The sequence below is a fragment of the Gouania willdenowi genome, chromosome 14 (genome assembly GCF_900634775.1).
Source record: "Gouania willdenowi chromosome 14, fGouWil2.1, whole genome shotgun sequence".
Taxonomy (NCBI): domain Eukaryota; kingdom Metazoa; phylum Chordata; class Actinopteri; order Blenniiformes; family Gobiesocidae; genus Gouania; species Gouania willdenowi.
The window spans coordinates 31906796-31934529 of NC_041057.1; the positions used below are offsets into that span (position 1 = coordinate 31906796).

General features: G+C 39.9%; 1 protein-coding gene across 6 annotated transcripts in view; it reads left to right on the plus strand.

The window, feature by feature from the left end:
* Positions 1-27734, plus strand: part of LOC114475474 (arf-GAP with Rho-GAP domain, ANK repeat and PH domain-containing protein 1) — a 52014-nt gene that overhangs the window by 15171 nt on the left and 9109 nt on the right. The window contains exons 2-16 of one of the 6 annotated variants that reach the window (XM_028466311.1): positions 5789-5907; positions 13785-13861; positions 14139-14188; positions 16643-17032; positions 19507-19600; positions 19667-19765; positions 23368-23472; positions 24427-24487; positions 24595-24715; positions 24784-25048; positions 25778-25977; positions 26044-26129; positions 26791-26973; positions 27098-27166; positions 27238-27337. In XM_028466311.1, the coding sequence (XP_028322112.1) occupies positions 13785-13861; positions 14139-14188; positions 16643-17032; positions 19507-19600; positions 19667-19765; positions 23368-23472; positions 24427-24487; positions 24595-24715; positions 24784-25048; positions 25778-25977; positions 26044-26129; positions 26791-26973; positions 27098-27166; positions 27238-27337 (1900 nt within the window). In that variant the 5' untranslated portion in view covers positions 5789-5907. Of the gene's footprint in view, positions 1-5788; positions 5908-12912; positions 13080-13784; positions 13862-14138; positions 14189-16642; positions 17033-19506; positions 19601-19666; positions 19766-23367; positions 23473-24426; positions 24488-24594; positions 24716-24783; positions 25049-25777; positions 25978-26043; positions 26130-26790; positions 26974-27097; positions 27167-27237; positions 27338-27734 lie in introns of those variants that run through there. The other 5 variants (XM_028466312.1, XM_028466309.1, XM_028466313.1 and 2 more) reach the window with 5 other exon arrangements.

Here is a 27734-nt window from a genome sequence, read left to right on the forward strand (position 1 = left end):
ACTGTGATAAGCTTTTTATTTATTTTTGAACATGTAAAAACAATACATCTCTGTTTCTGTTTACATCACGTGCGCCAATCATGGTGAGTCAATGCGAGAGCAGGACGAGCTTCTCAGAGTGGAAATACACGTATTATTCTACTCAGCTGTCTCCAAAAGATGCAGCGGTGAAGCTAAGCTAACGCTGCGATGGTGGGTGTGATGGAAGCCTCTGCACTGAAACAACAGCATATGGATTTTAACGGACTGTGACTGTTATCCAGGGACAGGTCAGCCAAACTATTGCACGGTATGTTGTTGTAAATAAGCAGCCTGTCACAACTGCTGAGTCACTGCTAACAGCAGCTCGTTAGCCTGATATGTTTAGCATTGTGTAGCTGAGAAAAATGCTGTGAATTTATTTTTCCACCATTATTTTTATAAGCATTTTCAAAAGCAGAATGTGCACCTGGAATACCCACAGCGTACTTTCCATTACTGTGCAAAGGCTGAAAAATGTAAGTTTTAATTTTGGAGCAGCTGTTTTGTGCTTTATATGCACATCATTTATGGTTGTTTTATAGCAGTTTTTGTTATGTATTTCATCCTGCATTTTGTTGGAGCGTATATGGTAGCCCACTCAAGTGCACATGTGCGTCTCGTTGCCAGGTCTTAGATAAACAGGCCAAACATCTGCATTACAAAAACATAAAAATCCCCACCCGTTATTTCTGCATACTATTAGTCTAACAGCATACTTACCGAGTGCGCATCGTACTGAGATTGTATATGCACATGCGCACTACCGGAAAATTAATTTTTGCTAAAAAATGTTTTGTTTATTTTCAAAGTGAATGGACACGTGTTTTCTTTGTTTATTAGATTATGTTAGTCTAAGGGTTATAATCTCAGTACGTGACATCAGTCCACTATGCCTCCCTGGTCACCGTTGAGCTGGTTAATCGTAAAGATTAGCCTTTCAGTTTGGTGTGGAAATATGGGACCTGGGAACCGCGAAGCACCGGTGGTCATTTTATAGATGGAGAAAAAGAATAACCTGGGCGGATATAATCAAATCACCAGTGACGTCCGGTGAGGACTAGGATACAATTTCATACGTTTCTGATGGCAAGTGTTAATCTAACAAAATCAAAATCGTAAAACACAATTAAAGAAACTTAAACAATTATTCCATTATTCATAAGAAGATATATCTCATGACACGGCAGCGCATACGTTGTTTGTGTTGGAAACACAGAGAAAATGACATCAACTCAGAACAGCGGTTGTTGTAGTTTAAGTGGCAACAATTTTAACTGGCGACAGACTTCCCTGAGCGTAGCTAGTGGCTGCAGCAACGGCAGATGTGTTAGATGACCAGGGTGCTAAGCTGCCCTTGACGACGCCGGATAGCTTTTATTCACGTTGTACAAGTGTCTAAAATGTTAATATGTGATTGTGTTATTGTGTTTACGGACGCCATACATGCAGAACACCGGACTTGTCGACTTGTCGCTTGGTGCAAAGTGAACTCACCACGTCTGTTGTAAACAGGAAGTTACGTTTCTCACACTTCTTCAGCCCGAAGTGTTTTAATTATGTTCTTACAAAATCTACAGTCTGATTGGGCTTTGGAAAGCACAGAATGCGGACACTTTCAAACTTGTAGGTACTGTAGGCTATCGAAAATTGAAAAATAAATTAAAATTATATATTATAATTAAAACAAATTTTCAAATGATCAATTTACCCTTGGGCTAGGCACTGCCTACCTTGCCTACCCTGACTGACCTGAGAATAAAGGCTTACAATTTTACATATGTATGCATCATTGTATTTATTTCTTTCAGGCTGCTAAGGGCTCGATTGGTTGGCCACAGTCTCATAGCGTCTGTTTCCCCAACCACGGTTAGGAAATGAAAACAGGAAAGATTTTAACAAAAACATCAACTCGTACTTTTGCTCTGCCGTTTATGGCGTCCATCGGTTGTCATAACAACAACAGAAGAATATCCGTTGTAAGGGGAAAAAATACAAATTGTTTACATAAACCTAATGAATATTAAGAAAGTTAAGAGTACATTTTTCAATATAAATGTCATCAAAACAATTCTAAAGCTACAATCTATCTGGAAATAAGACAATTTGCCACAAAAATTTACAGGTTTCGTTACCATCCCGATATAACTGAACAGAAATGGCAGGACATCAATTATCTGTGAAATAACTATTAATTAATGCCAATATGAATAACTTGAGGCATTTTGGCACAAAACATAAACAACATTACAACCAAAATGTTGGCAATAAATCACTTTAGTCTACCTCCGTCTCTGTCTTCATTCCATGTTTCTTTACCTGGTTGGTGCTAAAAGTCAGGCCTGAAGAGTCACACACATCTACTTCATTTTCATCCAGTTACTAGTTTAATATCAAGAGTTTACAAAAGTCACACATTTGATAGAAATGTATACAATATATTAAAAAAAGGTGAGATTTGAAAAGTCTAATAAAAACAACTAAATTACAGCTGTTGCAATACTTTATTAGTCAGTGTTATTCCTCTACGTTTTAAGATCAAAACCAAATCATGAAACAAAATATTTGCAGTTTCATTGATAAAAATAATTTATGGTCACCTTCACTTATTCTCACTGAGCACAGAACTCAAACAGTTAAAGAATGTTTGTTTCTCACATTGTGAAAAGCAGGTGACCACTGAAGGTGTTGAAGTGATTATTATTATCTCGTATCATGCTGTTCACCCACAGTCGCAAAAACACAACATCTCCAACCTCCAGCAGCAGCGTAACACCATTAGAAGATGCTGATCCACCAGAAGGCTGACTCTCATATGCAAGACAAATGTGCTGTCCGTTCTTCATCAGCGCAGCCCCCGAGGAATATGGAGATGTTCCATAAATGTTGAACTCAAAGTGATAGACCCCCCTCACTGGTGCAGTAAAGAGCCCTGTAGAACAGCTTGGTCAATGAATACATTCATCTTATCATCTTGATATTCATTGAACCAGTGATGTTCATACCTGTCTGTGGGTTATAGGCGTTTCCAATATTTTCAAACACATATCTGAAGATCAGGTTTGTGTCTGTGTTAAACGGTCCAATGTCTCCTGATCCAGAAGCCAGCAGGGAGGTGGAGAAGACAACCTGCCTCACTGTAAGAGAGAAAAGCCCTTTTACAGCAGCTGATGGTCCAGGAACAGGACTGATGTGGTACTGAGATAAAATCACAAACCTTCTCTGTCTTTCCTCAGAGCTTCCACCTGCTTTTCAGTGATGTTTGCTTTGGTTTTAATGGTGACCAGCTCTGCTGCCTGTGCTGAAAGAAAAACCTTTACACTTATTCTCTATTGAAAGAAAACAACACTGTTTTTCATACAAGTATTCTTCATCACTTCAACCTTTCTAAAAAACTTTTTCACTTTTTCAACTGAACATCAGGAGAGTCTTTAATGGGACCTTAAACCAGTGGTGGCTGCTGCTAAAACTGATGAGTGGGCGAGAAACTTCTCTTGGTTCAATATTAGAGCAAATCTGCAGCTGTAAAATATATCCTGTTGGCAGGTTTGGGCTACATTACATTTTTCAGTTACAATTATGTTTTTACTCATGTTCAATTAAAATTAAATTACAATTACAGTGACCAGCATTTTTTTACCAATTACAATTAAATTACAATTATTTTTATCCTCAGAAAGTCAATTACAATTATGTTTGCAATTACTAAAGTTAAATTAAAATTAATCACAATAACTGAGCCCAAAATAAATAACCTAATAAAAGTTAACATTCCTCTTGTGTTAGCTGTCTGTTAGCATCTCTTATGATAACTGGTCCTAAATCAGCTGTAAAAAAAACATCTATTTTATTTCCTATCTATTAGTTTTATTGTTAGGCTTCAGAATCAATGAAAATATAGGCTTTAAATATATTTGGTGTGGGTGTCTGAGCCTTATTTTGTGTCACTATACCCCTCGATTTAAATTTCTTTTTAAATGGTAAAATGTGGGACAGCTGAAACACATTTTAATAATTAACTACATATGTGTAGAACTGTACATAGAACTGTAACATGGTTCCCCAGTTTTCGGTTGAATTAAAATTGATTTTTTTTTTTTAATAGAATTTCCTGGGAAATTACAAAGTCAATTCTCTGAATTTAATTACGATTACGACAGCAACAGTTTTTTTACAATTACAAATACAATTATAATTATGCCATAATTGTAATTAACTATCAAGTATGTGATTATATTTATAATTGACCCCAACCCTGCCTGTTGGTTTAAATCAGAGTTTGAAACTGTAAACACATTAAATACAAAATGTTCAATGTTTTAAATGACTTCATCACTCTCGTTTATTTGAATTTACAACAAAGTTTAAAGTTATTTTTATGGAAATGTACTATTTTATTTCCTACCTTGTCTGCACATGCTGTTGAAGGTCAACACTATATGTAGTGCAATGTTTTCATGACAGCTATGCATGTTTAATTATTGCAACTAAATACATGACTTTATTTTATTGCATAAATGTGACCATTGTCAGCCCTCCCTAAGGAAGGATGATAATGGAAGGGTAGGATAATGGAAGGGGTGGGGAGGAGTCAACTATTTTAAGGTGTGATGTTACAGTTGTGCATATTGCGTTATGGGGTTTACTTTCACTTTTGGGAAATTTACAATAATTGAAACCTTTCATATTTCCTTATTTAAAGTGAATTTTTAGCAGCCAAACATATTGATTTTTTTTTTTCTAATACATATGAGAAGTTATGAATAGAACATTGTTTTGTATCAAATATTTATCAGATCCATTCAGGTGAAACACTTCAACAGTTCTGTCATTGCAAATGTTATACTTACTTTGGATTTGTTGTTGTTGATGATTAAGTTGCTGTTGTTGTTGTGTGTCTTGTTGTTGCTGCTGTTGTAGTTGTTGTTGTTGTTGTTTGTGTTGTTGTTGAAGATTTTTCAACTCACATTTTTGCAGTTCCAGTTCTTTCAGTGTGGTTGATTGTTCTAAAATATAAAGTCAATGTTGAGAACGTGTGAGATAATTCCACCCTATGAAGGTCAAATGCAGCTTATTTGAATAAACAGTGTATTTGTTTCTGTTTCACAGTCTGCTTTAAGATGTTTATAACATAACTGTAACACCACATTGCATTCTCATCTTAAAATAGTCGACCCTTACCCACCCCTTACATTGTCCTACCCTGACTCTCTCCCCTGTTCCTTTCCCCCTCAACAGGTGTAACACTGTACTCTCCAAATTAAACTCTTCCTTGAAGTTTTTTCTTTCCCTTCCTTATGGAGAGCTGGTGATGGCCACAATAATGCAATTAAAATAAAATGCATTTATTCAGTTACAATAATAAAACATGAAGAGCTGGCATGAAAACATTGCACTTCACCTTCGACAGCATGTGCAGACAAGGTATGAAAAAAAGAAAGTTTATAACATCAACGAATAAAAGCAAGAAAGGTCTGTGTGCGTGTGTGCGTCCGTGTGTGTGTGGAGTGAATATCTCCCCGAAACGGTATGAGTTCGAGCTGAAACTTTGTCAAAGGATTCCAAATACCAGTGTGCATTCGTTATTTTGGAGTAATTTGGCTTTGCAAAACAGTGTCTCTGATAAAGTAGTGGACAGGTCTGGACACATAATGCTATGGCTGAATTTTTGTCCCAGTCCACCCTGGTATAAATCTATGTTTTCAATGTGTTCCACGATGTTCTAATGCTCAGAAATGTGCATCACATTACCTTCATTCTGTCTTTGCAGGTGCTTCACCTCCACCTCATGTTTAGCCAGCTGGACGCTGATGTCTCTCAGCACAGTGTTGATGTCAGGGACAAAGTTCTGCTGTTGGTTCAGGACACTTGGAGGTTCGTCTCCTGCAGGTTTGGTTGAAATGGTTTTATTCTCAGACTCAGCTTGGGGTACAGCTGCTGAGATGCAGCAGATACTGAGCAGCACTAATGGAAGAAGCAAAGCCATCTCTCTTCTCTGTCTGTGCATTTCAGTTGTTAAACCAGCCTTAAGTATAGTTCTGACAGTTGGAAAATTATTAATGAATTACCAGAAGAGTTTATCAGACACACATTCAGTACACAAAAAATTATGTGAATTATTGCAGACGTCATGCTTGACAATTACTTTCGTTCAGATACGGAGAGATTAAAGACCTGTTGACCAGCTCTCTATTTAATGTGTGCTTTAGTTATAATGGTTATACAATCCAACCAATTTAATAATTGGCCAAAGTCACTCCACCCAACGTAATCCCTCAATGTGTTGTAAAGCTTTTTCACTCCTTAAAACTCCTTAAATCAACAATCTTAGCCCACATTATGCCATTAATGACTCCTCAAACAACACGTATTCACAAGTGAAATGCAAGCAGGAGAAATGTGACGTACACGGTTATAATCAGGGTATTGTGCGATCCACATGTGATCCACCGCTTGTATCGTATACATACCCCACCAAAAGACAAGACCCTGAAAAACATCAAGTGTGGCCAAAAATGGTAATAAACGGTATAATGGTGGGATGTTTGTGCGTGTGTTAGCAGGTAAAGAGGATCAGGGCAGGGGGGAGGTGATTCAGGGAATGACTGTGTGATTGATTGTAGTCCTTGAATTGGAGAGCTAGCACACTCCCGTAGAGCCGAGCCGAGCTAAAAGAAGTCAGTATAAATACTGGGAATAAAGAGCCAGAGAACATGTCTTCAACCCTTACCTGCTCAGCAGTCTGCTACAGATGGATAGTTATTATAAACTGGTGATGGAAACACCTGAAAGTTGAAAAAACACTCAAGTATCGCTATAAAGATTTTACGCTGTCAGGAGGAGGTATTTTAGACTATTCAATATTGAAATGTGTTGCAAAAGCGCTATGAAAACACTTTTTCCACAAGAAAAAGATCAGGAAATTTCTTAGCATTACACTTAAATTTTATTACAGCCACATTAGACAGCAAACATCAAAGGAATACAGAGTGTTATGAGGAGGTTTGGAGCATCCCTCTTCCTAGGGCAAAGTCACGCGGGATGAGATTTCATCCACTACAAAACCCCTATCCAATAGCTAATGTACACCTGGTCTACCCCAGACACAGCCCACGTCACAAAACAGAACTCAACTGCATCATGCCAGCGTAGCTCCTGCCACACAAACCTTGTTCCTGCAAACCCAGAACGCCTCCAGGTACAGACCAGCGAACAATGGAAAAGCAGAGCCGTCACTCACATAATTTCAATACATCCTTTTACCTACACTCCACTTACAATATGCTTCACTCACAATCCACAACATTTACGTTTGTCAGTCTTACACTGTACGTCTTCCCTCTGTGTTTTTAGGAGCTTTCATTTTTTATCTCTTTATTCGAACATGTACTTTACCTTTGGAGCCAATATTTAATCTAGATTAGTTTAGAAAAGTGATTCACTTTATTACATATAACTCTCACTTTTATTAGCTCAGAAATGCATTTCATCATGATTTAATCACCACATTGTTCTTGTTATTATTAAATTATGAAAAATAAAAGGTTAAATGGCAATCTCTAATTCCCCTGATTTATTAGCTTGGAGGTGGTTCTCAAGATCAGTCATGTATTGGTGAGTGGTGCAGGCAGTAGCGATGTTAGCTTGTCCAGGTTGGTACAGGAGGTGTGTGGGTAGTCATTTGTCTGCCCGTCATCATTTCAAAAGGTGGGACGCCGGATGATTTGTTGGGCGTTGCCCTGAATGCCATTAGGATGAGGGCAAGTTTGACATCCCAGTCCTTTTTGGTTGGCAGAAACATATTTCTTTAATATTTCTACTACCGTGCAGTTGGACCATTTCACCTGTCCATAGGACTGAGGGTGGTAGCTAATGTGAAAGTTATTTATTTATTTATTTATTTATTTATTCAGTTTATTTCCGACATGGTTACATTCACTTTTTTTTTTTTTTTTTTTTTTTTTTTTCTTTTTTGTACATGCCGAAAAAGGAGACGAGAGAAGCAGTTTGCTTATCCGGGTCCCGTCCCCTGTTTTACCATCGCAAATTTACATGGGTTTACATGTCTCTCTGGTCAAACATTCTTGATTTCTTCTGAACGTCCATCTGTAGTCAGTGTTGTCCTCTCTAGCTTAGCTTTGACCCCAAGGATCTGCCAGAGTTGTTTCATCGTATCAGCGGTGAAATGAGTTCCTCTGTCAGAGCTGATGCAGGTCGGTAAGCCGAACCTTGAAAAGACGTGGGTGACTAGCAGAAATGCTGTTATCATTGCAGTATATTTTGGTGCAGGTAGACACTCAAACCATTTCATGAACGCGCATGTCACTGTGAGGAAACATTTGTTTCCTCTGGTGGACTTGGTTAAGGGTCCGACACAATCGATTTGGAAGTCGGACCAAGGAATAGTGATGCCTCTTTTTTGTAAAGGCACTCAGTTTATTGGGTTTGATGGTTGGAACTGACAACAGGCGAGACATCCTTTTATGTAATCTGTTATCCTTTTTCATGTGTGGCCAGTATGCGATTTGTTGCAGAGCTCATTTAGGGATTGTCTGGTGTATTATCCCCCATGAGGCAAATCATGAAAGAGATTGTGGGGTCTTGGCCTGCTCATTGTTGATGAAAACGGGGTTTACCGATGCAGTGATTTGCAAGGACATTGGGTTTCGGTCTCGACAGCGACACGAGAGCATTCATTGAAACTGGAGTGGGTCAAAGGACCAGGGTGTTCCTGATAGCGCCCCCCTGTTTGGCGAGGGCATCAGCTTTCTCGTTGAGGTCCAGATCTAAACCGGGGACCTTTCAGTGGCGCTTGACCTTTTTCCAGTAGACCTGTACGTTGTGTTTTAACACCAAGTCGTCGCAAGCAGTGAAAAGGTGTCACGGCAAATTTGCGGTTGACCTCATTTGGAGACTTGATTTATTGCTTTGGTTGAATGATGGAGTCCAGTCGAAGCGTGATGATTTTATAAAAAAAAAGATTTATTATAAAACTAAATGAAAAAGAGTATAAAGAAGCTTCCATCCTGTAAGAATGAAAGGCAGCCACCACAAGCATGATCAAAAGGCTCCGGCCAGACGAAAAAAGCAAGACTGGCTAAAAAGTTATTCACGCACACATTTCTACACCGTTTAACCGTCCTACCCCCCGACAGATAAGAAAGAAACAACAGGGAGGAGGTCATTATGTTCTGTTTGTTTGGAGATGGCGCTCCCGGTAGCGGGGGTGATAATGAGATGTGCGTAGGTGTGTGTGTGTGTGTGTGTGTGTGTGTGCGCGTGTGTGTGTGTGTGCGCGTGTGTGTGTGTGTGTGTGTGTGTGTGCGCGTGTGTGTGTGTGTGTGCGCGTGTGTGTGTGTGTGTGTGTGTGTGTGTGTGTGTGTGTGTGTGTGTGTGTGTGTGTGTGTGTGTGTGTGTGTGTGTGTGTGTGTGTGTGTGTGTGTGTGTGTGATTACAGATCCAGAGTACCTCGGTTCTGATTGGTCGGTGGTCCCTCTTGTGGCAGACGGCTTGTTAAAGAAAAGTCTGAGGGTTCTGGCTTGTGATAGGACCGATGGCCCTGTTCCTTGTTCAGCGTGTTTTACAGCTTGTTTAGTCAGCAGGTTTCCACTGGTTCTGACTTGTGGCCTTCAGACTCAGCTCAGATCATGCAGGCCTTTGTTCTTGTGTTGGTTCAAGGTTTCAGCTCTTGCAGTTGGAACAGGAGGTTTTTCTTCTCTGGGACGTCCAAGTTTGTTTAAAAGGTCTAATGAAAGAAAACACTGAGGTTACAAAGAAAACAAAAGTTGACAAACGAGAAAAACGTACACTGCAGTGGGGTCGGCAGCACCACCGAAATCCAATTTTTGAATTTTGCGGTCTAAGCAATTGTATTGGTCGACGTGTTTTCGGTAGCCAATTAGAGTGCTTTGGATGTTTTGTGGGTTGTGGCTATCATGTATGTGTGATAATGAGAAACCTTTTGGAGCAGAGATCATATTTTCCTGGTTATTCTGGCACCAAACATGATATACCTTATGCAAAGTTAATGAGAGATATTCTTTAGGAACACTTCCTGTGAATAAAGAGAGTTAGTGGCCGCACAGAAAAATACATTTCAAACTTTTATCAAACATTTGTGTCTGCTTTTAGGATGTTTCATTGTTAATTCTTGGAGAACAGTAGAACACAAAGGAGGAGTGGAGAAGAACAAACAGTCGTAAATTCCTGTACTCAGCTCCTTTGTCTCTGTTTGAGAGGGAAAAAGGGGGAAACTCTTCCTGACCAAGTGGTCAAAAAGTGTGCCGTGGTATCTTTCATAAACATGACTTACACATTGGAAATAGATTCCGTTGGAGAGTAAAATAAATCCTGTATGCAGACAGGAGTCTGCTACATAGATATAATATACTGTGGTGTAATTGTTTAACATTTGTGCTATTGAACGCACCCCAGAGCTGTTGTTAGGATCAGCCAATAGAATGTGTGTATGTCTATGGCCTGCTCTGTTGATTCACGTGACGTCACTCACATTGCTGCATCGCAACAAAGCGACAGCGCAAAATTCAAATGGAGGGCAGGAAGTGAAGTAGCTTGGGAATCTGCCATCTGAAATCATCAAAATGCGTTTTGTGGAGTTTACGGTTGCTCCAATCGTTCTAACTGAAAAAAGGAAAAGAGATTTTATAGAGTACCGAAGATTGTCGTTCACAAAGGTGAGAAATGTAAAAAGCTCACAGAACGACGCCGTAAAAAGTGGATTTTAAACCTGTCTGCGGTCTGGAGGAGCAGAGGCTGCTGATGCCCATGTCTGTAGCGACCACTTTGTAAGAGGTACAGTTGGGCAAAAAAGTATTTAGTCAGCCACCAATTGTGCAAGTTCTCTGGGACCTGTAATTTTCATCATAGATATACGTCAATAATGAGAGACAAAATGAGAAAAAACAAATCCAGAAAATCACATTGTATGATTTTTAATGAATTAATTGGTAAATCCCTCAGTAAAATAAGTATTTGGTCACCTACAAACAAGCAACATTTCTGTCTCTCACAGACCTGTAACTTCTTCTTTAAGAGGCTCCTCTGTCCTCCACTTGTTATCTGTATTAATGGAACCTGTTTGAACTGGTTTTCAGTATAAAAGACACCTGTCCACAACCTCAAACAGTCACACTCCAAACTCCTCTATGGCCAAGACCAAAGAGCTGTCAAAGGACACCAGAAACATAATTGTAGACCTGCACCAGGCTGGGAAGACTGAATCTGCAATTGGTAAGCAGCTTGGTGTGAAGAAATCAATTGTTGGAGCAATTATTAGAAAATGGAAGACCAGTCGTCCTGGTCCTTTGCAGAGAAACAGCCCCAAAGCATGATGTTACCACCCCCTCCTGGTTAGTGAATAGAGAGGCACTATAACAGGGTGGTGGGTGGGTTCACACATTCAGGCCTGTCCCTGGCCCCACTGTGGTTGGTTGGGCCACTGTGCAGAGTTTAAGTAAATCTGGATGGTGCCGTCAGGCGTGGGCCTTCAGGGGGGAACTTGGGGATTCAGTTGGGGACTCTCTGTGCGGTATCGTCTTGCGGTGTGTGGTCATTCCTTGCGGCTGGGTATTGGCCTCATCTCCTGGTAGTCTTGGGGGTGATTTCTGATCTCCGATGTGGGTTTGCCTGGGGTGCGGTGAGGGGGTACTGGCGTCTTGCGCTGGGATGGCGCTGTCTGCCCAGTTGTGTGCAAATTTTGCAAGAAAGTGTCTGCAAATCACTGGAGCTTTGTAGCCCCCAGTAGCACCTCAATCCTAAACATGTAGCAGCTAGCAAGGAAAGCTAGCACGGACACTCGGACAGTGCTAACTTAAACATGCTCCGAGCATGCTGTGTCTCCAATCCACACTGGACAAGATGACAGGGTTCAGAGCCAAAATGAACAAAGTCAGTGGATAAATATTATCTGTAGGAGAGAAAAAGCAGCAAGTTCGGTGTTGCACATATTGTTTCTGTGTAAAATCTGTGAATGTGTGTTACTGTCAATGAGGTTTTGGAACAGCTCTTTCACAGTGAAAAGGCATTCTCATCTAAACTAGTAAAAAATATGTTTGAGAGGAAATGAGTGTCAACAACATCAATCAATATGGTTCATTGTGTGAGAGTAATGAATGTGCACCCCAGATTTGAAAAGAATTGGATGAAATAATTTGCAGACACACTAACTCTGAAACTGAAAGTTTGACCTGATGGTGGTACTACAGGAAAGGTCATATCATCACCACAACCAATAAGGTTCATACTATTGTTATACTGTTGTCAGTAAATTTGAGAAGATTTGGATGAAAACTATTCAAGATAAATTAATTGTAATTTAAAAGTTTGTCCTGATGGTGGAGCTAGAGAACAGGTCAAGGTTTCATTATCAAGGGCTTATTTTCTCATCCATTTTCTTGCTTATCCATTGCCGGGGAGCAGGGGCAGCATCCTTAGCAGGGAGGCCAAGACTTACCTCTCCCTTATTCATGTATTCAACAAATAAACAAAGTGTATGACACAAAAACTTGGTCAACAATTTTCTGAAAATCATTTTCTGGAAGCAAATATCCCTGGGGTCAGATTGACTCCAAGGGTGAAATGTGGTACTAATGATTGAGGATTATAAGAGGATTAAGCCTTAAATGTGACGATAACCAGAGGGGGGAGGAGGGGGAGGTGTGCGCGTGCATGCGTGACTGAGCAGTATATATGTATAAGCATTACGTCATCCAGCCAGCTGATATGATCTGTGAGTTGTGATTGGTTGATGAAGCTTTTCTGAAGCAACGACTAAAGACTGAACACACACACAAACATTCCTGCAGAGAGTAAAACCGGTCTGATCAGATTTCACTGCACAAAAACTGTGTGAATCAAGCTCGCTCGCACGCACGCATTAACACACACCTTAGCAAGTGGGTGTGACGCTGCACAGTGCATGAGTGTGGAAAACAAACTGTGAAACTGAGTCACACAGTCTGACACACAAATAACACACACACACACACAAACAGGTGCGTTCAGTTGGATTAGCTGAGGTACTCTGAGTAGAACGACACAAGGTAAGGTACACAAACCGTTTAGTTACAAGTTAATGTTTGACATTTCAGATGGAGGGACAGATGGACAGAATGACAGACAGAAAGAGAGACAGACAGAAAAAAAGAGAGACAGAAGGAAAGAAAACCGATGGACAGGCAGACACTCACTAGCTAGTACCGGTAGTCATTGTGTAAATCAGACGTGGGCAATTTTATCACAGTGTGGCAACGTAAATATTATGATCTGATCTGCATTTAGACTACTGACCAATATGAGCATAATACAGGAAAGAACAAAGGTTTTGTGTTTTTATTGTTGTTTTATGTACATTTGTCTCATTTTGTGCGTTTTTGTTCATGTTTTGTTTGGTTTTTGACTTATTTTGTGCATTATTTCCCCTCGATTTGTCTTTTTTTGTCTTCTATGTGTTTATGAAGTCATTTTGTGTGTTATTTAACTCATTTTTTGTATTTTTGTTCTTTTGTGTATATTTCTGCATATTTGTATGTTTTTTGGAGTTATTTTGTGTATTTCTTAGTTTTTTTTTTCTATTTCTCTATAATGTTGTACTTTTACTTTGGGGTGGTAAAAAAATTCAACTGAGTGCCGCGTGTTGCCTCCTGACTGCCAGTCTGGTTTAGAGAGGTCGCTCTATTGTCACACCTGTCCATGCAGCCTGCTTTCTGCTAGTTATCCAATCAGATCATTAGGTCCTCTTTCTACAGATGGCTACGCCACCTCGACCCCCGCCTCCAGTGCCAAAGCCCCGTGGTCGATTCTTTAGCAACGCCGCCACGGACAGGTGAGCTCTCTTTCTACTCAGCCTCCTTTTTAGGACAATGGAACGGAATACGATACAATAGATAATAGCAAAATATAGTGAAAGTCATTGTTTAGAAGATGCACCGGTTTCATCCAAACTGTGACTGTGACAATCCTAACAGAGGACAGAACGGGTTTATCTGCCTGAAACATGATTACAAGAAACACATACAAACAATAACAGGCACATACAAACAAACTAGCATAAAAACAGAAACCACAATGCAATCAGTCATTAAAAAACCTCTGCTTTTCAGATCCAATGAAATGCTCAGTGAAAATCTCCCACCAGTGGTCGGTGATAAAGGTAACACAAACACGCATATTATATATATATATATATATATATATATATATATATATATATATATATATATATATATATATATGTTACTGAATATTATAATGTATACATTTTCTGTAAATTTTTCTGCATTAATTTATTATGGAAAATGTGTAATTTAAACATCTTTGAAGAATGGACAGTAGCTAACAAGACAGGGACATTTGAGAAAACTACAAACAATTTTCATTACCATGAAATACAAGTGAGAGCTTGAAAATGTACTAAATTTCCATCCAAGATTGTCTTCTCATTTGTTCAAATGTACAGTGGGGCTAAAAAGGTATTTGGCAGCCACAGAAGTGGTCCCACTTAAAAAGATGAGATCTTTTCATTATAGGTACACGTCAAATGTAAGAGACAGGATGTGGGAAAAGGAAATCACATTGTATGATTTTTAAAGTATTTATTTGTAAATTCTTGCATAAAATAAGTATCTGGCACCAACAAACAAGAAATAACTCTGGCTCTCACAGACCTGTTACTTCTGCTTTAAGAAGCTCTTCTATGCTCCACTTGTTGCCTGTAGTAATGGCACCTGTTTGAACTCGTCATCTGTATAAAAGACACCTGTCCACACCTTCAAACAGTCAGACTACAACCGGCACCATGGCCAAGACCAGTGAGCTGTAGAGGCGGAAAGGTCCCACAGCTTAAACCAGCACATGACCAGGCCCGTCTAAAGTTTGCGGATTGACCATCTGGATGATCCAGAGGAGGGGACTGGGAGAATGTCATGTCAGATGTGACCTCAACCCAATAGAAAATCTGTGGAGGGAGTTGAATGTTTGTGTTGCCCAACAACAGCCCCAAAACATCACAGTTCTAGAGAAGGTCAGCATTGAAGAATGCGCCATAATAGCAGCTACAGTGTTAGTGTGTGCAAACCCGGTGAAGACCTACTGTTTAGTTTCTGCACCATTACACAAATAAATTATTTAAAAATCATACACTGGCCAAGTTTACATTTTAATCAGAATAAAAATGTAATTATCTTTAAACTGACCCTGTAAACACTTACATCGGAATGCAAATGTAACTATAAATTAAACTTAATTCCGAATTAGATGTCTGGTTTATTCCTCAATCTTGTAACCGTTTAATTCCACTTAATGTTAATTCCGGTCGTTCTGCGCATGCGTGACTTCTCGCAATGACATGCTGGTGACGACACAATCCAAGATGGCCGCCCAGATTGGAGCCAAGACTATAAATTTAATCAGTCTTCGAAGACATGGATATAATGAAAAGAGTGGATGGAAGGAATCTTAAACATCCTATAAATTATATTGTGCATTTAATTTTGATTTACTACCTTGTTTAAAAAAAAAAAAAGTAATATTTTTGGTAATAACAGAGTGGCTAAAATCTTTGAAGTCTGCATTGTCCACACTAAAGATTTTTTAGTGTTGTTCTAAGTAAAAACAAACAAATTACATATTTCACCTTAATTAATGTAACAGTTTCAGAATGAACACAACCTCTGTGTGATTCAGTGTCTCTTTATTGTAGCTCAGGTGATAGAGAACGGGAGGTTGGAGGTTTGATCCCAGTGCTATACATGTTTATGTGTCGAAGTGTCCTTGAGCAAGACTCTGAACAGTTGCTCCCAGTGGTCGACTAGCACCTTGCAATGCAGCTCTATCCTTGGTTTGTGAAAGTGAGTGTGAATGAGCCGATATTGTGAACCACTTGTTCCTCCTTTACCTCCGTCACTATGTCTACGACAGGAACACTGTAAAGTGAAATAGTGAAATGTCAACACTCTGTAAACTGCATTTACGATCAGTCCAAAACACAAAATGTTTTGGGGAGAAATCGATACTAATAGCATTGAAAATTAATTTTGTGTCAGGGGGACATCGTATCAGAATACATTGCCATAAAAATACTTTTTTTGATCCCAAGTGTCAAGTGTGTGGACTTTGTGTAGATCAGGGGTCACCAACCTTTCCGAAACTGGTACTTCATAGGTACTGTATACCCCCAAATGGCTACCAGTTAGAAAAACACCTTTTAAATACTACATTTTAATGGTTTCACTTTAACTAGAGGGTAAGATAATTAAGGAAGAATAGCATTAACTTAAAAAGGTAGGAAATGTTGAGGTTTCAACATTAAACACTTTATTTCTTCTAATATGTGTAATTGTTTTCATTGAATTTTATAGAAAATTCACCTTATGTTTCTAAAAACACAAGGTGTTTAATACCAAAACTCCAGCAGTGTTTAACTTTAATACGTACTAACTACATCTCTCATATGTGTTTGTCCTGGAAAGTAAATCAGATTTTAGATGGATCTCATTGGTGACTAGAGCTCCTGAAGGCCCCTCACATCATCCATGAGGGCTTCCTGGGGCCCCCGGGCACCGTGTTGTGACCCCTGGTGTAGATGATGATGTCACTCTCATTGCAGGTCAATCTCTGTCCACTCCAAACTTCCCGACATTGACGAGTGTCACGGACATCATAGCAGCCAACATCCCATCATTGGCAGGAATTGCGGCAGCAATTGGAGGCTCCGCCCCTCAAGCCCCCCAGGCCACATCGCCCCCCCCTGCACCCCCCTCTATGGACAGCCTTGCCAATAGCATTGCTGCCAGCATCCCTGCTTTGGCAGACACAGCTGGCACCGTCTCATCCCCTGACGCGGCTGTAGTTGTCCCCGCCCCTTCCTCCACACCTGCTTCTAACAGCTTTGACAGAGTTCTCAGCTCTCTCTCTAACATCCCAGGGTTTTCCGGGGAGGTAAATGCACCATCAGCCCCACCCCTGAGTGATGTCCAGCCCTCCCCCTCTGACAGAGGTAAGTCACACCCCTGAGTGAGCCATCAGAGCAGCTTTAGTATGTCACCCCCAACTGTCTATATCCTTGTGTCGCCCACATTTGGGCATAAACACAAAGATCCGTCCATCAGTCTTTGCCTTGCTCTTCCAGCTGTTTCTTCTGTCCATGAAGTTCAGGGGCATCAAACACATTTTAGCTCAAGGGCCAAATACGGACCAATTTGAGCACAAGTGGATCGCAGGTTTTAGGCGGAACAACAAACAAGTTTGCATTTCCAGTTATAAATCAGACAAAGTATGGAAGGCATCAACAATATCCAAGCAATGCAGTATGTGACAAATACTTAAAGTGTAACTAAACCCAGATTTTTTTGCTGATCTGCTACTAGGGGGGAATTTTAAAAGAAGCCTTAATTATGGGCGGGGCTCCTGCAGCAGTTAAGACACGGCCAGTCTATTCTCTCCAAAGAACAATCTATACTATGCTAACTAGCGACTTAATACTACAAATCTCCATTCACAATCCACTCAATCTAAACTACTCACAATAGATTGCAGCGCCCACAGGAAGGGCGGACTGGCGTACGGGGACAACGAGGATATCCCTGATGGATCGGGCCATGAGAAAGAGAAAAAGAAAGGTGGAATAAACATATCTATCAAGTATCCCGTTTTGGCAGGGAAACTCCCATATTTTACCCCTTTTTCCCAAACATCATCTTGTATTAGTATTTTCCCTTAAATATCCCATATTTTTATGTAAAAACAATTAAAAGATAAATAAATTTAAAAAAAATTCCTCTGTCTCTCTAAACTGAACACTGTCACAAGCCTTGTGAGAACTGCCACCTGAAATGACCTGGGGAGCAGTTCTCGCGAGATTAGCTTCGACAGCGGCAACAAACTCGGAAACAACTCAGACGAGAGATGGAGGGATGTAAGAAGATGTTCCGGCGAAAAAACAAAGAACTTGTGTAAATACCTTGGAAAATGAGACAGAGTTTACCTTCCTAAAGAGCAGCAGGATGAGACACAGTTACACGTTCTGTAAGATTAATCACTGAGATTTTAGCGTCTACCATGGGGGAAGGAACGAAGTAAGTCACCATGAAAAATCACAAGCGCCACAACTATACACTCCTTTCAAAAAGTGTTAAAGAATGTAAAGTCTTCAACAAATGTGTCTAATAAGTCATTAGTGAATGCCAGAGAACCACATGAGTGAGCATGAGAAATGAAAAGAAAATATATAATGAAAATAAAATGTTAATATCCAACTTAAAGACAAGCAACATGAAATCACAGTAAATATGCAATTTGATGACTTGTATATAAACTGTAATTATATTAAACAAAAAACAAATGTGCTTCATATAGACATTCATGGTTTAATTTAGGCTGTATTATAATGTAGGAATTAGAGCTGGACGATATGTCGAGATTCAAGATGTATCGAGTTTACGTTTTTGGCAATATAGAAAACTACAGTATTGCATATATCGATACTGTATGTATCATATTTTGTATAAAAATACTTGTTTTAGGAGTCGCTGCTTTTGCTTCTCAGAATAGTGTGTAAAGATCAGTTAGATGGATTAATGAGGGATACCGGAGCTTGGTTGGGGGGTGGGTCAGCCAAATTTTATTGTATTAATGACCTGTTTGCATTAAAATCACTACATGCTGTAAATTCACTTTACAGCTGTAATTATTTTACTCAAGGCTACAAAAGGGTTCAGGTTAATGATCACTATATGACTATAGTCCAAAGCAACATCAAATGTAGTTTTTTTTTTTTTCATCCAGGGACATTAAACTCGTATTGCCGGCTGTCTGGCTGGCTCCCCACACTGCACATGAAGTGGACCGGTCTGTCAATGACACCCCCCCATCCCCCCAGTCTGCCCCTGGTGCTAGGTTTTTATAAAAGGGGAGGGGCTAATAGTGTCATGCAAGATGGTTCCAAAATATGACATGATCTTGTTCTCAGCCAATAGCAAAAATCAATTGTAAAAGCGTTTCAACCCATAGAGGGCAGTCACCCTGACATTTTATAACAAAATACGCAAAATTTAAATACTTTGACTAAAATGTTGAGAGTTGGGCCAGGATCAATCAATAGTATGACCTAATAACCAAATACATATGTATTTAGCAGAAAAAAGTGGTTTTGGGGTTTAGTTAATCTTTAAATGTCCTTTAATGTATTAATTTTTTTAACCAATTTTCATTTCATTTGGGAAGATTTTGTGGAATAATTTGAGAAGAATTGCAGGGTTTTGGAAGAAAAAAATGATTTGGTAATTTAGTCAATGGTTCATGTTTTCTCTGTCATTTTCACTTTCTGCACCGGGCCTTTAGTTCGACACACGAGATTGAATTTGTTCGTTTTTTAATAACGCTTCATTTAACTGGTTCCAGATTTAACATAATCGAACCATAAAGATCAGGATTCTTACGTTACTGTGTTGTCTTGTTGGACCAATCAAAAAGAAGCAGATTCTGAGTCCTCCAATGAAGAGGAAGATACAGGAGTCGGTCAGCCCATTGGTCTCCAAGAACAAAAGGAAGCAATAGCAGAAGACAGGTATGTACCTGATAGTCATCATGTGACCTCCTCTGCTGCATGTTTCAACCAATGATCTGCTTACAGCATCTCATCAGGTCCATCAAATGGTTTGGTGCCTACTCGGCCGGCCCCGGCCCCTCCCGCCGGCAAATCTGGACAGCCCATGAAACAGAAGGTTCCAAGGTAAACACAGTTTACGAGCCCGGTGTTGCTGGAGATTTATTTCCATTAAAAGGGAGTTTTATATTTTGTTTGCGCTGCAAGACGACTAATTTGCGCTATATGGATAAAGTTGAATTTAAATGAATTAATTACGTCACATCAACTATTAAAACATTTCCCCCTTTACTTTGTATGTAATAAATAAATGAAGATATAAAAAAAAGAAACATCAAACTCTGTAAAAATATTGGAGCTGAATAATTTTAGAACTTGTGAAACTATTCTGTCATATTGACACACAGTGCAAATGCAGATGTATAGTCATTTAAAAACAGGTTTCAAACTTCTGAAAAATTCCTCCGCAAACACTGAACACGTAAATTCATAAGTAGATGTTAATGCTACACACACACAGAGCCAACCAGACATGAATACACAGAAAAAGCTTTTGTTCAACTCATGTGCAACCAGTGTTGAAATTGTATGAATTGAACACTAAATAAATTACTCTGGTATTACTTTCAAAGACATAAATGTGTGATGTGATTTGAGCATTTTTGTAGTGATGTGGTTCATTTAAAGATTTTAAATGAATGCTTTAAATGCCATCGCTGGTTTTCAAGAAAAAAGGAAGTCAAGGAGAAAATCTTTGTTTCGATTGGCCATGGTTACATGTTGTTTTTAAATTCTAAAATTATTATTTGGAATTAAATAATTTGGAAAAAAGTATACTGCATTCCGAAATGAGGTTTACATGGAAAACACGTTTATTCAACTTTATTTGATTCTGCTTTAGGTCTGGGGGTTAGGAAGGGTTCTGATTGGACAGATATCATGTCTATCGGGGGGAAAAAAACACCACAATTTTTTTTCTTTTTGATGAAAACATAGAAGACCACATAATAAATACTATTTTCACTTTTATTTTGATTGTAGTTTTGAAGCAGCAGCTCAACAACAACATACTATAAGCTTTTTCTCCACCTTCTTTTAATTGAACACACCCGAGGACAGATGACTAGAGTAGTATTTTCAATGTGGTTTATTCACAAGCAAAGTTTAGTAGACTAAGCCCATGCTCAGGTGAACGGAGGAAGAAACTTATGTCTCTGTCTGTCTATGTTTGTCTCTATATCTCTGTACGTCTCTGTCTCTATCTACGTCTGCTTGTGCGAAAGCAAGCAAACCCCTCCTTGCACCAAACTCATGAGAGGCTGGTACAAACATGATCTAGCCATACTCTATATCACATGACAGTCTAGTTCTCCTCAGCTTTGCAGTGAACTTGAGGTCTTATCCACAATGTGTGAGTGTTCAAACCAAAGTAACAGATCGTCATGACCTATCAGACAGGCAGACATTGAAAAATACAGGAATTATATTTTAATACTGTTTCACTTTTGCCTGCTGAGGAGGAGAAGGGAGAAAGAGTACTGAATAAGGGAGGCAGACGACCAATCAAAACTAGCTGTTAATGCAACGGCTGCTCTGCCTCCACTATACAGGATTTGAAGTAGAAGGAAAACTTTTGGACGATCCACGCGTCATTTGAGAATCTATTTGGCCTGGTGCAGAGATTCATGTCCCCCGATGAAGCCTGTTTCATTTAATGATGTCCGTGTGTGTAATATGTCAGTTAATGTACACGTTTATGCTTCCGTCCATCCACTCTTTTCATTATATCCATATCTTCTAAGGTTAAATAAATAGTCTCGGCTCCAGTGCAGTGCTCGCTTTTAGGCGTCAATCCTGGATTATATCGTCACCAGCACATCATCGAGACTGGACGCAGAACGTCCAGAATTAATTCAAAGCAGAATTAAATGTATACAATATCGAGGAATTATTCCACTCGGAAAGTAAATCAGAATCAACCAGCCACTTAATTTTGATTTAAGTTTGATTCAGAATGGCCATTTCTATTCGGAATTAGGTTTTTACATGGTCAGTTTAAAGAGGATTTAATTTTTATTCATAATTAAAGGGGAATTAAAGCTCTCATTATAACGTGCAGTGGTGATGGTGGAGAAGTGTCTTGCCGTGGTTGTGTGCTGCTGGATAGCAAAATGAGCAAGACTTGTATATTTCCACACAGTTCTTATTTATTCTAAAATAGAAGTACCAGCTTCACCACTCATGACAATAAAAGAGCACATCGGTCCGAGTACTCATGGCCGATGTCCACGACATAAAAGTAAGAGAAGAAGAGAAAGAGTAAACAAAGAAGAGTGACCTATTGTTATTATGGCTCTTTGTGTCTATGCAGACGGTCGATTCAGCTTATTCAAGCTAAGCTGAATGTCTGGGAGCAGGATATACTGTATGGAGAAAGTGCACATAGTTGATTTATTCCAAAGGAACGACGGGGTCGATATGTTTGGGATTAACAATGTTGCAGAGCAGTGTTGGGGGACTTGAACCAGCAACCCTCCGGTTCGCCACGGACTGAGCTACTGCCGCCAACCTATTGATCATACCAAATAAAAGAGCGTAATACTCTCAAAAGTGACTGTTACATCATGTAAAGGTGGCCATTCTCTTTTGTCCTATCATTGGTTAAGATCGCGAGCCTGGATTTAAGGTCAATGCCTTGAAAGAATTCCTGTTCATGTTCAGAGTTTCTCGCCTGTATCTATAAGTTTCATTTTCTCATCTGTAGAATAAACCAATAAACGTCTCAACTGATTAAAGATCATTTGTTGATCGTCAGTGCCTGTTTGAATTCACAGGCAGTCGATTTCTTGTTCTGCTGCAGCTAAAGGAAGCAGGCTTTAATCCACTGCAGACCATCATTGTGGATCCTTGAGCATTCCTTCTAACTCTAACTCCTACTCTGTGGTTGCTCACTGCTCCTCGGGGAAGGTTTAAAAGCAGAAAACACATTTTGTGTATGTAGTATATTTAAAAATAAAGGTAAACTATCACCAGTTTGACGACATTCTCAAAGCATTCCTATGATAGCCTTGACGTGAAACATGTCCTTTATGATGTTAACATCACACCAGTCTGGACAGGTTTACACACACTTCTCATTCCATCACACATTGTTTTGAACCTGTCTATTGTTAACCTAGTTGTTTAAAAGCTGAATGATAAGCTTGATCCTTAATGACATCATTGCAATATAATCCAGTGGAAAAGGGAAAGTACAATGGGTGAAGGCGGGTGTGGCAAAGGGGAACCCCATTAGGGTGGTTCACAATATAATGGTATAAAATTAGTTTTCTAACTTTTGCCAAGATCGCATTTTGCCTTGTTCCTATTGATAATTTGAACATCTGTACCAAATATAGGCTAACACGTGTTCATACACTGTACATGGATGCATCAAAGCCACATACAGATTAGAAGCTCCAAAATTTAGAAATCTGAAAGAAAACCTGTCTTCTCTTACATTATTTATGAGTAAATACAGAAATGTGATTCAACTAGTCCAAAGGCAAAATAAAATAACATCCTGATTTTTGAATGAATGTTAGACATGGGATGGTTTGTGTATATCTTTTTTTAATCCAAAAATATGGCTATTGAGTTTAGGTTACAGCACAGTGTCAATGAGTCACAAGACCTATTAACCAATCACATCGCACCCCCCCTTTTTTTTGTTGTTGTTTGTTTATTAGGGCCGCAACTATCAAAGTGTCGAGAAAAAAAGGCGGTAAGAAGGCGAGTACTCCTCGGAGCGCCATGGTCCGAGCCAGCTGGTTGGATATGTGGAAGGGCTTCAGGTGAGAAAGTGGGTGTGGTTTCAACTTAAGGCTGAGTTTAAATCAGTGGTTCTCAAACTTTTTTGGCTCTGGTACCCTCTTTCTCATACTTTTGAATCCAAGTGTGTGTGCTTTTGTGTCATTTGTATATTTTGTTTTTTTATTATTATTATTATTCAGTATATTTTATCTTATTTTGTGTGTTTTTGTAGTCGTTTTTGTGTGTTGTTTGTATAATTGAAATTATTGTCTCTCACTGTTTTTGGTGTTTGGTTGTTTATGTCGTTTTGTATGTTTTTCTGTTATTTTTGTGTATTTTGTAGTATATACTGTATTTCTCTCATTTAGTGTGTTTTTGTTGTTATGCTGTGTGTTGCTGGTAATGGAAAAGTATTCTTCTCTCTTAGTGTGTGTGTGTTTGGTGTCATTTTGTGCATTTTCTTGTTTGTCTGTTCTTTTTATTATTCAGTATATTTTTCTCTTATTTTGTGTGTTTTTGTCATTTTGTGATTTGTGATGATCATTTTAAACTAAAATAAACAATACAAAACCCCATATGTTTTAATGCTTTGATTTGTTAATTTCCCACTCTCTCAAGTACTCCCTGTAATGCCATTGCATAGCCCTATTTGAGAAACACTGGTCTAACTAATGTGGTTTGTGAATGGGTTTGGTCCAGAATACATCAGTGAGATATTAGTCAGGTATGAACCCAGCAGGTCTCTCAGATCTGATGTGAACATTTTTAAATCAAAGTTAAAGGAACTTTTTACTGCGTATGATTGAGAGACAGATTTTTGGTCATGTTGTTGATGTAATGTGTTTGTTGATGATTTGAATTGATTTTACTGATGATTTTAAATGTTCTTATTGATTTTAAACAGTTGAATGTTTTATCATGTAAAGCACATTGAGTTGCCTTGTGTATGAAATGCGCTATACAAATAAATTTGTCTTGCCTTCTGTTTGGAACAGACACAGTGTTTTATGGGCAACGTTGGATGGGCAGCTGATGTGTCTGTGGAAAAAACGCACAGTAAGAGGACGATCGCCTATTTGTTTGTCTGTCTGTCTGTCTGTCTGTCTGTCTGTCTGTCTGTTCGTTTGTCTGTCTGTCTAAGTAATGGATATGTTTGATTTCAGGACCAGATCAGTGAGGTTCTGTTTCATGTCTCAAGTATAACAAAAGTGAAAAAACAGGACAATGGCAGGTTCTCAGTTTACTTCAAAAAGAAACATTATGACTTCATGGCCCACAGTGAAGGTAGGAGCTGCTCTGGTTCTGTCTGATTCTGGTGAAGGTTAAAGGTCAATCAATGTTCCTTCTTTCAGAGGTTAGCGAGGCTTGGCTCACATCTCTTCTCGCCTGTCGGGGGGTAGCAAGTCCCCAATCCTCAGAGCTGCATGGACCAATAACCATAAAGGACCCCCGGAGTCGTGTCTATGCTGCCCTTTTTGGTCATGACGTCTGGGTTTACCCCAACAAGGACAGCTTCCAACTGGGCGTGGCCTCCTATAGAATCATCCTTAATATTGCTACAGTCAAAAGCACTGGGAAACACTCCATGAACCTCATCACACCTCACCGTATTCTCAGGTGCTCACCAGGACACTTATCTGTACACCAGTACACCCTACTTTACACCAGTACACCCATCTACAGTATACACCAGTACACGCATCTGTACACCAGTGCGCCCATCAATACACCAATATCTGTACACCAGTACACCCATCTATACACCAGTACACCCTTCTTTACACCAGTACACCCATCTACAGTGTACACCCATCTGTACACCAGTGCACCCATCAATACACCAATATCTGTACACCCATCTGTACACCAGTATAACCATCTATACACCTATCTATACACCAGTAATCCCATCTGTACACCAATACACCCTTCTTTACACCAGTGGAACCATCTGTACACCCATCTGTATATCCATCTGTACACCAGTACACCCATCTTTACACCAGTACACCCATCTATACCTCATTGGATCCATCTGTACACTAGTACAACCAACTGTACACCAGTGCACCCTTCTGTACACCAGTACACCCATCTGTACATCAGTAAACCCATCTGTACACCCTTCTTACACCAGTACAACCATCTATACACCAGTGCACCCATCAATACACCAATATCTGTACACCCATCTGTACAACAGTACACCTATCTATAAACCAGTATACCCATCTATACACCAGTACAGTACACCCATCTATTTACCGGTACACCTGTGTGTACTAATGTTTAGTGTCTCATTGGAGTTCTTGGTGGTCATTCTGCCCCCTCTCCTCTTGCCCACAGCCTGTCCTTTGATTCATCAAAGGAAATGTCCATCTGGTTGGAGCGTCTGTCCTCCACTATCACCAGTGCTCTTTCCTGTAGCAAGGTGTCGCTACGTCTCAGAGAGAACGCCCATAACACCATGTGCGGGGACTGCGGTGCGACCAATCCTGAGTGGGCGTCAGTCAACCTGCTTCTGGTCATCTGTCATGAGTGTGCAGGTAGACACTGACATCATGTTGTTCTTTTCAACCGGAGGATAAAGGCCACACCCCCTCTGCTCTCAGGTCAGCACCGGACGCTCAGCTGCAACCTGTCCAAGGTACGAAGTCTGACGATGGACAGCAAGGTGTGGACTGAACCACTCATAGAGGTGAGGGGGAGGGGCTAAACCACTCATAAAGGTGAGGGGGGAGGGAGCTTGAACCACTTACAGGTTGATCTCAATACCCACACTCGCGCCCCTCTGTTGCACGCTCCAGCTGAAGGGTGCGAGTGCATAGGGCTTCCCAATTGTAAGGACTTAGCTCCGCCCACTGTGCACTCATAATGTACACTTCTGTGAAGTGTGCATGCAAGCGGACATTGATGAAGGGAATAACCATAAGTCCTTTTGTCGTGGGATGTTCCAATTAAAAAAAAAATTGATGGCGGACAAATTCTCACAATAAACCCCGTTGGCAGCAATAATAGAAAAACAAATATTTTTAAGTATAAGTAGAATTATTTAATTTTTTTTATATGTATTACGTTAAAATACATTGCCAGCGCAGCTGCATCAGCACCATTTTGCATCACGATTGATGACATCCTGACTCAGGTGGATGACGTAACCGCAAACTGTTCCAATTCTACCCTTTCAGCACTTGTTCCCTTACACACTTTACATCCAAAGTGCACTTAAACCAAGGCCACTCTTTGTGGAAGTCTGTAGGACTTGATGTGGGTATTAGGAAGCAGCCTTAGAGGTGAGGAAGGCTGAACCACTCATTGAAGGGGGATGAACCATATAACCAGGTGATCTCTCCTCCCAGCTGTTTATTCGCTATGGTAACTGGCTGGCCAATCAGGTGTGGGCTCCAGCTGTGCCAGCGGCAGAACAAGTCAGTCCAGAGTCGACAACTGAAGAGCGATCAGAGTTTATTCAGGATAAATACAGGAGGGGGCGCTACAAACTAGTCCACCCCCTGAGCATGTCTCCCTCCATGATGGAGCAGGTCAGTATTTAAACACCAACTTCTTCTGCTAAGTTAATGGTAAAACAAACAATCCCCTGCATTTATTTATTCATATATTTATTCATATATTGTACAAATACATAATTATGATGATGTGTTGCAGAGGTTACTTCAGGTGGTGTGCAGCGATAACGTGGAGGAAACAATGTCTCTGATCTGTTCTGGAGCAAAGGTGGGACCCCTCAATAGTTATGCTCTGGTCTAGATGTGACCACGCCCCCTCATTCACTGTTACCTGTACAGGTGTGTCCATCAGACCCCCAGAGCCCCTCCCCCATCCTGTTAGCCGAGAAAGCTAACCAGGCCCTGCAGACGGAGCTACTCCGAATGAATGAGTACACAGGTAACACACACACACACACATGCAGTAGGTGGTCCTTGTCCAATGGAAAAAAAAAAAACTTGGAAAATTCTCATTCTGACTTCCAGATTATTGCTGTAAAGCGTGACAGAGTTAGATGCTGGAGATATGAGGAAATAACGCGGCCGCAGAGCGTCCTGCTTTAATACAGAGGGATGTTTACAGTGAAACAGAACTATTGGCTTCCATAATACACAGTTTAAAATATAAATAGTTTAAAGTGACCTGAGCCTCATTAAAATATGTGTGGGAACAGTTTGTGGTCCATCCTCAACTGCATATGACAGCTTGTTTCACTCTGTAGTGGATCAAACTGTGACTTTATGTTGGACATAGTATGTCAACAGCCGCAGCCGAGTGATCACAGCTGCTGCTGCAC